Source organism: Telmatherina bonti, assembly GCF_933228915.1.
Source record: "Telmatherina bonti genome assembly, chromosome: 7".
NCBI classification, from domain to species: Eukaryota; Metazoa; Chordata; class Actinopteri; order Atheriniformes; family Telmatherinidae; genus Telmatherina; species Telmatherina bonti.
The window spans coordinates 17,042,796-17,056,102 of NC_136625.1; the positions used below are offsets into that span (position 1 = coordinate 17,042,796).

A 13,307-nucleotide genomic window follows, 5' to 3' on the forward strand; every position below is an offset into this window, starting at 1 on the left:
TGTCTCCCACATGATTTTGTCTAAAAAAAAAAAAACAAAAAAAAAAACAAACAACCAAACAAACCACACATCAGGTAAATGACGTTTTCTACACAAGCTAGACATTATCAAAAATCTTTTGGTCACAAGTCTTTCACAGTTTTCAGGAAGAACTGAAAGAATGCTGTTAATATCTAGCTAGTCACAACTATTACTGATTTTTTTTTTTTCCTGCTTTCTGTTTTATCACCTGTCTACCTGACTGGTTCAGCTACCTGAAAATTAAAGACTGAATTTTAATTATTCAAAACAGGCCAGCTAATGCAGTTTTTAACAATAAAATATCCAATCCATTTAACTTAATTTAATGCAAAAGAATGCTTCCAAAGCATGGGCAGTAACAACGCTTTTGTCCTACAATATTCTGAATTGAAATACTGTTGTGATAACTGGCTAACAAACAGTTTCCCCTACCTGCAGCATTTCAAAGTCAGGCGGCAGCAACAGACTGAACTCGCCACGAGTCACCTGAAGAATTCCACATAACGCATAATACAGTCAAAGAAAAGAAGGATTTTGCTGTATTTGGGTCACAAATCAAACGTGCTTGCATTTTGGATTACACCTTTTAAAAAAACTAGGTTAAAGGTTAGGCGTACAAAAGTTAGATTAGAGATTTTAACACAATTAAAAGCTTCTATTTATAAAGCTGTTTTTATTTATTTATTTTTTAAGTAAATTCTTCTCCTTTACTGTGTCAAACAAAAAAGTAAAACTCTTTGTAGTATTCCCAGCACTTTACCTACAGTGTGTTCTTCATGCCAACCAAATCAACTTTTAAGAATCACATGTAAGGCATGTTGTTTGGCCAGAAACAAGGATTACACCAGCTTGATGGAGCAGTTCAATTATTCCTCCCCATTTTAAGGGAGTTTTTCTTCAAAGACTCTATCTGCATGACGGCTTGAAGGCTCAGCTTTGTTTGAATATTGTTTCTAGCCCTCCTCTCTACTTTATCCCTGAAAGCCCCTCAAGCACTGAAACACAAAGTCATGCAGCCGTCCGTCCACTAACCCCAAAGTTTTTATTTTTTATTTTTTATGTTGCCTGGTTTCTGAAGGGCTGAGGCACTGCTTGTGGAGGGGAGGTTGGGCTTTTTTCAGATCATTTTTGAATTCACAATCTGTGACAACCAATTATCTTAATGCTCATCAAAAATTCATTCCCTCCTTGACAGCAGAAGAACATTGACGAGCTTTCAGAATCTCCTTTAGGTTAAAATAGGCTAATCAGGCACTTTTAAGGCTGATTAACTTTGAAAGGTTTGTTTAGTTAAACAAACTAAATACTCATATTGCCCCTGTAGCATTGTGAGTATAAATGATGGTGGCAAATTCTCCATGCAAAAAACAGCATGTGAACATGTATGTTTAGTCAGTCAAAAAATGACTCCTGCCATTTTATTTGGGCCATCATATCATCCTTCCTCCTTGGAGTTATAACAATCTGCATAATTATGATCCTGGCTGGGTTTAAGTATAATGTGGAAAGTGCAACAAAAAAAACCCCTGCTTCATGGGTGTGAATATCTCAGCTGTATTGTGTCTACACATTTTGTGCATTGTGGGTGATTGTACCTGTCATTATGAATGACCTTGTCCCCAGGCCTTACTGTAGTGTGTGGTTGGTGGTATGTTCTGGATAGTTAACTCCCTCCTGTTTAACACTGCAGGTGGGCCATGTTTCCTGGAAACCACAAAATCCAAGAGTTAAGACCCACAGATCTGGGTTTCATTACTGGGGGCAGCAAGTGTCTAGAAGTCTTTTTTTTTTTTTAAACTATATTCAACCTCTGGTTAATGCTTTAACTTTCAATTTTGGTGTGTATTTGTTGGCATGTGATATATACAGGCTGTACAGAGGTGTTGCTCGGGGTATATCCTTGCATGGCAGTGGTGACAAAGAGATGGATGGTCGTTGGTGCTTGTGGAAGCCCTGAAAGGCACACAGTGACAAATTGCTTCATGGTGGGCAGATGGGGCTGCAGAGTCCTACTCAAAGCAGTTAAGTTGTCTAAAACATAGGTCAGCACTCCCCTCCACCTCCTCCCTTTTTAATTTAGCTGTGCTGTAGAACGGTGCAGAGTGGAGGAATGCCAGGTGTGTGAGGAATGCCACTACTCCCTCTTCCTCACCAGAAACAAGCTCCCTTTTGCTCACTGCACAATCCTTCTGCTGTAATCACCCAAAGGAATACCACAGAATGCTTTCCTTTGTCATGTTGTAAAGGTTGGTTTTGTTGATTACATTTTGTAGGACAAGGGCTATGTAAAATATTTAACACAAAGGGAAGAAATATATTTTTGCAACTTACCTATAACTGATTTCTTCATAACTGTAACACACCCTCACTCCCTCATTCTTACTGATATATTTAGGTTTTTTGTTACTTAAAAACTAAGATTTTGTCATAGTATTAATAATTTAAAATTCGGCTTTCCAAAGTGTAGCATTGATGATCCACCATAAATATTGCTTTATTCAAGTTCAGTTAATTAATCATTTACCGGAAAATGTTTAGAAATAGAATTTTAAACTTACACTTTATCTTGTTTATGAGGTGACTTATTGCACCAGTTTTCATCACTAGCTTTGCAGCCTTATTTTCAGCAGATGGTTATACAGAAAAGGTAATTTGTTGCGCAAAGCTCAGTTCTGAAGTATGACCCAAATAAATTTAATAATAGTAATTTAAAAATTATTATTATCGTTTCTTTTGAAATCCCATAAAGCACAAGGAAACGCCATGTTTTGGGTTTCAACTAATGACCAGATGTTAGTGTAAGGTATGTTTATTGAATACGTAAAAATATGAATTAAATATGTAAAAATAAGTATAAACACTAACTGTACAGAGCTAAAAGGAAGAAACTCATTGATTTGTCTGCATATCAAATTAGCATTTGGTTACTGTGACTGATACACTTGGACATTTGAAAAGTTGTTTTGGTTGTACTCTACAATATTAAAACCTGGTAGAACACCATTTGGAAAATAATGTTTTTGTTTTTTTTTTGTTTTTTTTTAAGCTCTCCCTCTTTCATTCATATTTTTTATTTTTATGCCAACTACTAGTTTCATGTACCAGCTTTAGCCATTAGTTCTGTGTTCAGCACCTGATTGGTGGCTAATCACAGGCATAAATACAGGGTTAAGTTAACATCTACTGCTCAGGTCCAGTTAGAGTTTATTCTGTTAAAGGCATTTGCCAACTTTAAAATGCAGCTTTGGATCAGCCATAGTTGCAGTGTGGGAACTGTAGTGTGATGTTTATGTATTCTGTGCTCTGATCTTATTGGGGCTGCAGGAGAAGGCAAGGCTGCTCTGCTGCTCCTGGATGTGAGACCAGACAGTAGGAGTGTGTAGTTGCCGATCTGTTCCTCTCTGTTCAAGGCAATGATTAACACCAACAGGATGGAGGAAGAGGGTGAGAAAATGAAAAGAGGGAAAACTAGTCATCAGACTGAATCTTGACACCAGTGTTTATTAGCTTGTAGTATTTGTTTAATGCAGCAAAAGGGATTTATTTTAGTCAGAACACGGAAGTTGTGTAGTGACCAGTCACTTCATGGCCAACCATTATCTAAAATGGGACTATGATCCGATAAATCATCGTCTAACGTGTCTGTGTATTTGCTCATTGCAAGAAATAACCCCACACTGACCTTACACACTTTTTGCAGTCCTTATACTCCAGATGTCCTTGAAATGGTATGTTGTTTACACCATGTGTTGGGATTTTATCATCCTGCTATAAAGCTTTCAAGCTGATGGAAAAACTAAGTCAATCTTTGCCCTCATAGTCATTGCCTGGCTGCTGAAACAGATTTTACACTCTATCCACTTTTTATTCCCATCTGTGTGCTCCGTCCCCTTCATCTTTGCTCATCCTGGCTCCCCACTTAGTCCTGCTCTTTCACACATAAACTACAGAGCTCAGACCTCTGCCGCCTGCACATCTGTAAAAGCTGTTGTGTACTTCTTTCATCCCCTGTATTTGCATTGTAAACAGGGGTGGGCCAAAGTTCTGGAGTCAGGTGACATTGATTCTTCTGACGCTCTGACATTGGAGGCTGATGGTCACTTCCACAGGGAGTGCTGATTTGGTGTCCTCATTCGATGTTTTACTGTAATGTTTGTGCAAGTTGACTTGAGTCAACTTGAATGTTTTATTTACTGAAGTAATCTGAATGTTTGAGAATTATTATGAGGCCTTTTCATGCTGGAGCTGATGGACCTTTAGTTTTGTATATGTGTCATGTGAAAGTAAAGAGGTCGAACGGGAGAGTGAAGCTGATTTGTGACTAATGTGCCGGTGAGTCATCAGGGGGTAACATAGGCTAACACACATCAAGTCCTGTGGGAACCCACGACTTTAACCAGCTACACTATCGTTACTCTTCAGACTGTGTTGGCACACATCAACGCAGGGCTGTTTCCTCCGTTTGGCATTTGTGAATAGTTGAAGAGTAACAGTAGTGGGTAAACAAAAACATTTTTTTTCTCAAAGTTAGGGCTGCTCGATTATGACAAAAATTGTAATGATTATTTTGACTGAAATTGAGATCTCGATTATTTAACACAATTATCCAGTATTTTTAAACAATGCTGCGCGTCGTGGTATTCTCAACGGGTGAAAGGAGATAAATAGCATTGGTAACGGTCGTGATGTTATTCAATTCAATTCAACTTTATTTATATAGCGTCAAATCACGTCAATGCCATCTCAAGACGCTTTACAGACAGAGGGGAAAACATAATGAAGGTCAATTCATAATAGCCTATAACTACTACAGGCAGAGGAGGAGGTGTTGCAGCTATTTTTAAGTCAGAATTTTTAATTAATCCTAAGCACAAAACTAACTAAATCCTTTGAATTCATGACATTAAATTTATCTCATCCAAAATGGAATTCAGAGAAACCGCTCCTTTTAGCATTTGTGTATCGCCCACCTGGACCTTACTCTGAGTTTCTGACCGAATTCTCTGATCTCTTGTCTGAGTTAGTGCTGACTACTGATAAGGTCATTGTACTAGGTGATTTTAATATTCATGTTGACGATGAAAATGATAGTTTAAACATTTCCTTTAGCTCTATTCTAAACTCAATTGGGTTTTCACAAAATGTCAATGGAACCACTCACTCTCATGGTCACACTCTTGATCTTGTTCTAACATATGGTATTGAGACTGGTAAGCTCAAAGTATTTCCTCAAAACCCTGTCTTGTCCGATCATTTCTTATTAACCTTTGAATTCCCTTTATTTGATTACTCACTGACCAAAAATAAATTCTACTATAGTAGATGTTTATCAGACAATAATATTACAAAATTTAAACAATCAATTGAATCAATTTTTTCACCTCTACCATGTGTTAGCATGACTGAGAGTCCCCCTTTAAGCCTTACTCCTGCTCAGATTGATCAACATGCTGATACTATAACAGCTTCAATGCGTACAACCTTGGATAATGTTGCCCCCCTAAAGAAGAAGAAATTAGGTAAGATTATGACGGCTCCCTGGTTTAATTCCCAGCTTCGAGCTCTAAAACAGGCATCAAGGCGTTTGGAAAACAGATGGCGTTCATCAGGACTAGAGGAGTCTCACTTAACCTGGAAAGAAAGTTTAATTGTATACAAAAAAGCCTTACGTACGGCAAGAACAGCTTATTATTCATCATTGATAGAGGAAAACAAAAACAATCCTCGGTTTCTTTTCAGCACTGTAGCTAGGCTTACTAGGAGCCGGAGCGCTGTGGAGCCATGTATTCCTTTCTCACTTAGCTGTGATGATTTCATGTATTTTTTCAGGAATAAAATTGACACTATTAGAGATCAAATTCACAATACTCTTCCTTCTACCTATAATGTTGAGCCTGTTGTGGTCTCCGAAGCATCCTTAGAACCAGGATCTGACTTGTCTAAACAGTTTCTGTCCTGTCCAACCCTCTGAATTAACTAAAATAATAGCTTCATCTAAACCATCCACCTGTATCTTAGACCCTCTCCCAACGAGCCTATTTAAGGACATTTTCCCTTTAATTAATACATCACTACTAAATCTTATCAATATGTCTTTAGTGACAGGATATGTACCACAATCATTTAAAACTGCTGTAATCAAGCCTTTACTTAAAAAGCAATCTCTGGATCCAGAGGTGATAGCAAATTTTAGACCTATATGTAACCTCCCGTTTATGTCCAAAATTCTGGAGAAAATAGTTTCAACTCAGCTACATGCCCACCTGAGCAGAAATAATTTATGCAAGGAGTTTCAGTCAGGATTTAGAGCTCGTCATAGCACTGAGACGGCATTGGTGAAAGTTACTAATGACCTTCTTATGTTATCTAAGACACAAAGAAGAAGCATTGAACGGTCTGATTGAGTTGGGTGGGAATGATTTGCTGCTCGTTCGTTACAGTAACTGCAGAACAATATGTGCCTTCAAGTCAGTCGCCAAAACACCAGAAAAGTCTCTAACAACTCCAGTAAAAGTTGCTAAATTTGTAGCTAGTCGCTTTTAACAAAAGTCACCAGATTTAGCGAGAAACTCGCCAGTTTGGCAGCAGTGTCTGAATGAAACCAAAGCGGCAGTGGGAGGAGTTTACAGCACAGCGCTGCAATGCCAGTGACGCTCGATTGGCAAATGAAGACAGCAGGAGAGGAAACTGCTAAGAGAAAAATAATCGCACCCTTTTATTTTTATGATTGTTGAAAACCCAGATCGTAATTGAGATTAAAATCCGATTAATCACCCAGCCTTACTCAAAGGTGCAGCAGATGTGTGAAAAGGTCTATGGACAGTGGGTCACAGTAGTCACAATACCAGCAGCATCTAATCTGATTCATTATACTTCAGTCTGAGTCTCTTCCTCACACCCATGTCATATTCCACAGACAAATACACACGTAATTGTGACAAACTGCAAGACAGTGACTCAAATGAAGCTTTTCTCACTTCTTTTCTCTACAAAAAATGTCTGGTGTCCTCCAGAGTTCTGTGAGTGCTGCACTGAGAGGCAGATATTGGAGGAGTAGTTTAAACTACATGTCTGAGTAATAACTTTACACAGTTTTGCCATCAGATTAGCCACGTATCTAATGAAAATGTGGCTTTTGTTGTTGCAGCTTTTTAGATGTTACTGCCCTCTGTACCTAGACACACCCCCCCCATCCTTTTGAATTAACCTTTTTCTTTACATTTTATTTGTTACTATACATTACAGTTTAAGCATGTTTGTCATGAATGACAAATAGGGTGAATAGATATTATATTTTTGTGTTTTCAATGCATGCAAATTCCATCTTTATATTGTCTGGATTCAGGCTAGTTGTGTTAAATTGTGTGACTTTTATTTAGCTTTTGGAGTCTGGAGTGCAGATTTAGAACTTGAGCTTTTCATTTTGCACTTTTCTTCAGCAGTTTTAGTGGTGTGGTGGTGTAGTCTTTATAGTTGGCTCGTGTATGTCAAAGCAACATTCACACATCTTTTCAGACGGTGTTGTGATTTGTTCGTCAATTTTACTAAATCAGTTCATATGTCGGTGGTTTTAAGGCTGTGCCTGATAGATTAATAACACAGTTGTTTGAAGTTTCTCTTTTACTGTTATGTTATTTCACCAGTAAAACAGAAAATAGATGCCCCTTTGAATTTGACTTTACATGACAGGAAGATGCGCAACAACACAGACTTCAAAGGGAAATATGTTTTGTGCCAGGTGTTCAAAAAATTGCTCGTTTCCACGCGCAGCCGCTGGACAAGTGCATGTTAAGACACACAAAATTATATACATAAAATATTTTAGGTGTTTACTTTCCTTTCATTTCCTGTCCTCTGTCCTCAGCAAATGATTAACTACTGATACAGAGTTCTGATTTAGTGCCATTGCTTCTTTATTATACATTTTAATAAAGCACATGTCACTTTACTGTACTAATTGTATTGTTTTATTGGCATGTAACGCTTATGTCTTGCTATTAATTTTAAAACGTGAATGAATAATTTCATGAATTGAAATGCGACATTTACAGACATTTTAATCTGTGCCAAAACCGAGCCAGGAGACCTAGTTGTACCTTTTGAAATAATGAGGTTAGTAATTGGCCCTTTACCTTTTTTCCCCACAGTGACATCATGATCACACATTTTGAACCATCCATCTCATATGAGGGTCTGTATGGAGAGGTGAAGGACATGTGCTCCATGAACAATGACCAGCTCTTCACAATGAAGTGGATCGATGAGGAAGGTATGTTGGCATTTCACTGCAGTGTTTTCACATAAGGAACAATGAGAAAGCAGCCCTGTTAGCTTCTATTAAAGTTTAACCCACTGGGAAAATACGTGTACACGAGACAAATAAAGTTTATAATTGCGAATTAAGCCACTGGTTAAATCTGTTTGCCTGCTGTGGTAGAGCCACGTGCTAACATAAACACATGCTCACATTCTTATCGCTTTAAGGTAATGCTCAGTCTTGTCTTCTCAGTCCAGAAGGTTTAGAGCAGTCCCGTTCAATTGTGTCAGTCAGTCAGTCAGGCAGCAGTAATGGTGTCATAGGAAAGATGAAGACATCAGATCTTTCAACTCAGGATAAGGTCAGCCTGCCAAAACTTATTAGACTTAGATCAGCTCCCACTTGTAGCTACCCGCATGCAATTACTGGCCTCATTAGCACGTGTCAGTAATAAAAGCTGCTGGGTGGTCTTTATTAAATACACTGTTTGGTGCTAACTGTCTCTTTAAATACTCCATACATAGAGACCACACAACTGCAGCTGCGTATTCTGAATTAGACTAATTTTTACAATATTTATAAATAATTTTGGAAATCAGTACCTATCATAATACTACTCCTAAAACATCTATCGAATTATAAACATTTAAATGTAATTTATAATTTTTCATTTAAACCAAAAGCATTAAAAATATTAAGGCTACTTGCACACAAAATAATCTTTTCACATTCACTGTGAACTATTGGTTAGGAAAGCCTCTCATTGAGGTAACCCCTCGGTTCCATTGAACAGGCAAGCATTGCAAAAGCCCCACAAAGCTGAGCTTTCTACCTGGCACCCTGTCACATCCGCAGTGTTTAAGAGCAGAGCATCTCTTCCATGACTGGATAGTTGACTCGATCACACAAGGATTGCAACATTGCACGCTAGTTGGTGGAGTTATTGCCTTTAAAAAGAACAATAAATCAGTGCAATGTTATCTGGCAGGTCTGACCAGGTCTCACATGCTTCTTATTTATTTGTGTATAGTAGGGATGTGGGGTGTTGTACTAAACAGTGTGGCATTTTACATAAAATTTTATTTTTTAAAATCGACTGGATTCGCTTTGCTTTTTATTGACTGACTTCCTCCCTAAATGGTCCTCACTGCTCTAGATTGACACAGTTTCCAAGCCTGGGAAATAAAACAGTTGTGTAAGTTTAGGAAAGTAGGGCTTCACAGTGCTTCAGGGTCACTTCAGAACGCTATGCATCACACCTGTTGGAAGCACTCTGTCTACATGTTTTGCAATCATCCACAAAGCTGCAGAACAGTCAATCTCAGACACATCTGTATTTGATGGAAAAAAAAAGAATAAATCATCTTCCGACATTATCAGCCCCTTTTATCAGATACGTCAGTCAGAATCACACAACATTTAGGATGTTCTGCATCTATGAATTATTAGTTAAAGATTAAATAGTTTGCTCACTTGAAGCCATTCCTCTGTGGAAACTTACCAAAAAATAAATTTGATGATTTTCGACAGTTAATATTTTGGGCTTTTCTGGCTCCTTGTAAAAGCAGAGAACATCCTTTGGGAATCTGTGTGTACATTTTTTTTTTTTTTTTTAAATGTCTTTTATGACTATCATACGGTTTATTGTAAGCTAAAATACTGAAAAATCAATGTGTCATATTTATAATCAGTAAATAATCAATAGTTTCAGCCTTTTGAATGATTTCTGGCTTTGTGTTTCTAAAAGCATATTGGTGTTATTTGAAGCTAATCCTGATGATCCAAACTATTGTATATGTGGTTCTGAACATTTTACCAGTCCTGGCACTTCACTTTAAACATTTGTCACAGCTACCAGCATAGCTGCAGAAAATGTCTATTAGCAAGGTTAAAGTCTCCATTCTATAGTATAGAGGTAACACATCCAGTTTTTTAAAAACAGAAGAGTTTTTTCTTCCTCCTACCCAAACAAAACTCTGCATTACTTCCTTCTTATTGTTGGTTTATTGCGGTTGGCGTTAGTGTTCTGTAAAGAAATAGTTTAATAATCTAATAATTGCAGCTTCACTTGCATTGGAAGTGAGTTATAAAAGTTTACACTATTATACTGTCAGTAAAATTAGTTACTAAACTGTGAATCATTTTCTCAGTATTAAAACTTTTTCTTTTTTTTTTTAATCAGTCCAGATGTTTTCAATATGAACTTGCACAATGACAGTAAAGTATAGTTCAAGGGAGGACTTAAGATATGCGTAAGTAATTTAAGTAAGGTTTTATAGCATAAAATATGAATCATCCACTGGTATCTGCTTTCTGATGGTTTCTTGTGTTTGTGGTAATGTGCTGAATGACACTGGGTATCTCCTCCCCTGCCAGGTGACCCCTGCACCGTGTCCTCTCAGCTGGAATTGGAGGAAGCTCTGCGCCTCTACGAACTCAACAAAGATTCAGAGCTCCTTATCCATGGTGAGCTTTGCTGCTTTTTACACCAACATTATTTATACCCATTTATAGACATGTTGAGCATTTTTCTCAAAGGATGTAGTTGTGTGCTGTAGGCTGTAGGATAATTCATGCTCGTAGCAAGTAGGGCTGGGAAAATAGAATATAAAAAATTCACTATTGGAATTTTTTGCTCCACAATTTTAAAATGGATTTTTTTGTTAAAAAAAATCTTCTTTTTTTTTCTCAAACAAATAAAAATAATCCATTATAAAATTGTAGTCATTTTTATTAATCTTTTTAATAGTCTTCTTGGGCATTACAGTTGCAGAATGATGGTCTGACTACTGTGTTGTTTTTTCACAATTGAAATAAAGAAAAATGACGAGCAAAAAAAGTTTTGTACTTTTTTTTTTTTTTAAGTCTACAAAAAATCAGCAATATCGAAGAATTGTGAGAATCTCAATTTAAATTGAATCGGCACCCAAAAAAAATCGGAATTGAATCGGGACAAAAGCATATTGTCACAGCGCTAGTAGCGAGTAGGGCTGTACAATTTATCAGATTTTGATTGTGATCACAATTTTGGTGGCCACAATTAAATAAACCTGATTGTCAACGATATTTACATTTTAATTGTGCTGCAATCGTCTCTGATCACTTCTCAACCAGTAGTCTGCCAACTGCCAGGGGGCGAACGCATGGTACTGGTTGGACATTTGAGAGGCATCATTGCATAAAAAGCAGAAAATTGGCAGCGTTACTGTGTGTTTATTTTCTGGTCCCTGAGCTACAGTTTATTAGACCCCCAGAGTCAAGATTTTAGTTGATGAACTTTGGCAACTCAAATTACCGGTTTATGCAACAACAAAATGTGGTGTTTCAGTGACAAATTATCTGTAATTGCCGAAACATTACAATATGAGAAGAGGACATGCAAATATCTGCTTACAGAATCAAATAAAATTAATCTTTTATTACGCTTTCCAATTTTAAATAATGGATTTATTTTTATTGATATTTTATACAAGAAATAATGACATGTAACTATCTTTAATATTGCTTAAACACAATCAAAATGTGAAAACGTAAGACAGCTTTTATGTGTAGTTTAGTTTAGGTGTGTAATTTTAGCCTTTTACTCCTTACCTCAGGCTCCCATCCTGAATTTTAAAGTAAACAGTTAAAATACACAATAGATGTCAACATTGTTTTATATGATGTAGGTTTAATATGCAATTATTACCATAAATGTTTAAATTGCATGCTAAAATGATGATCATCATCAACATAAAATCCACCTTGCTGTTTTTAGTTCCATTCAACTTTTTTTTTTTTCTTTTTTGTGGTCTGTTGGCATTGTTTACTCTTGTCTAATTCTGTATATACGCATCCAGATACTGCATACAGCACAGAGGCATGGCAATATATGTTTAATGTTGCAGTGACCTGTGCAAACAACACTACTTCCACTGTTGATGTCTGTTGTTGAGCCCTTGAGCGAGTGCACTTCCTTGTTTAAGTGTAGCCTAGTTGACAAATAGTTGTGCAACTTAATGACATCTGAAGGTCGGGGTTAAATCAGATGCTGAGTGGAGAGTTGTATATGATGGGTTATATGGAACATTTGATTGACAGGCAGTATGTGAATTAGCATGTAACCCCAGGATAGTGGGTACGGGGCTGGAGTTAATGTAGCGTTTTAATCAAATCAGAGGTGCCAGGTCAAGAGTGCAGAGGATGCCACTGTGATGGCAGAGGATGAATTTGTGGTGGGGGTGTTGAGGAGAAGATACGACGGTGCCGTAGGGGGCCGCCAGGTCTCCCAGTTAATGAGCTTGTCATCTGTAGCCCACGCCTTGCCTCTGACTCACACAGCTTCAGGTCCGTGTCACTCTGTCTCCCTCTCATCGACTACTCTAAGGTTGTTTTTCCTTCCCTTGTTTCTCTGTAAGTTGCACACGCAAACACAGTTATGAGCAAATTTCATTATGAATGGCTTGAGGCGATAGATTTTTGCTACAGGTTGTAAATGTTAAATGGTCTGAACTTTTATAGCTCCTTTTAACCTTAGTAGTTTTGCGGAGCAACTTGCGATGTCTCATTCACCCATTCACTGTCACCAATGTCACTAGAGCTGATGGGAGGAAATGAACATGGAAATTTATTCTGATTAGTAAACATGGTTTTAACAAAACCTATTCAAGAGTTTTTAATGTGAACTAAAAATCCATCTGGGCTCAGAGAGAAATGTTAAAACTCTAGTTTATACAGCCTACATGCTACACTTGAACATGCAGATGCTCCTGTTGGTCACGTTATGTCAGTGTTTCATCTGGAGAAATTGTAGCACACAACACAGACAGCTGACAGGGTATCAGACAGGATTGATCTCGAGAAAAAAAAAAAAATTGTTCAAGAGTCTGTTCTAGGTCTTGTCGAGTGTCATATCTTTTGAGTGTGAGTCTAAATTGGGTCTCAGGTCACTGAAAATGCAACCTGAGTACTGAGGTTGCATTTTTGGTTTTGGTGTGAGTCCCAAACTAAAGTAGACAGAGGCTACATAGATGGAGGCTACGCTCAGGAG

At 37.5% G+C, this 13,307-nt stretch overlaps 1 protein-coding gene across 1 annotated transcript in view; it reads left to right on the top strand.

The window, feature by feature from the left end:
* The window catches only part of prkci (protein kinase C, iota), a 34,611-nt gene that overhangs the window by 5,217 nt on the left and 16,087 nt on the right, over window positions 1–13,307 (top strand). Inside the window, exons 2-3 of the mRNA XM_079244429.1 lie at window positions 8,169–8,290; window positions 10,655–10,744. Of these exons, the coding sequence (XP_079100555.1) occupies window positions 8,169–8,290; window positions 10,655–10,744 (212 nt within the window). The remainder of the gene's footprint in view (window positions 1–8,168; window positions 8,291–10,654; window positions 10,745–13,307) is intronic.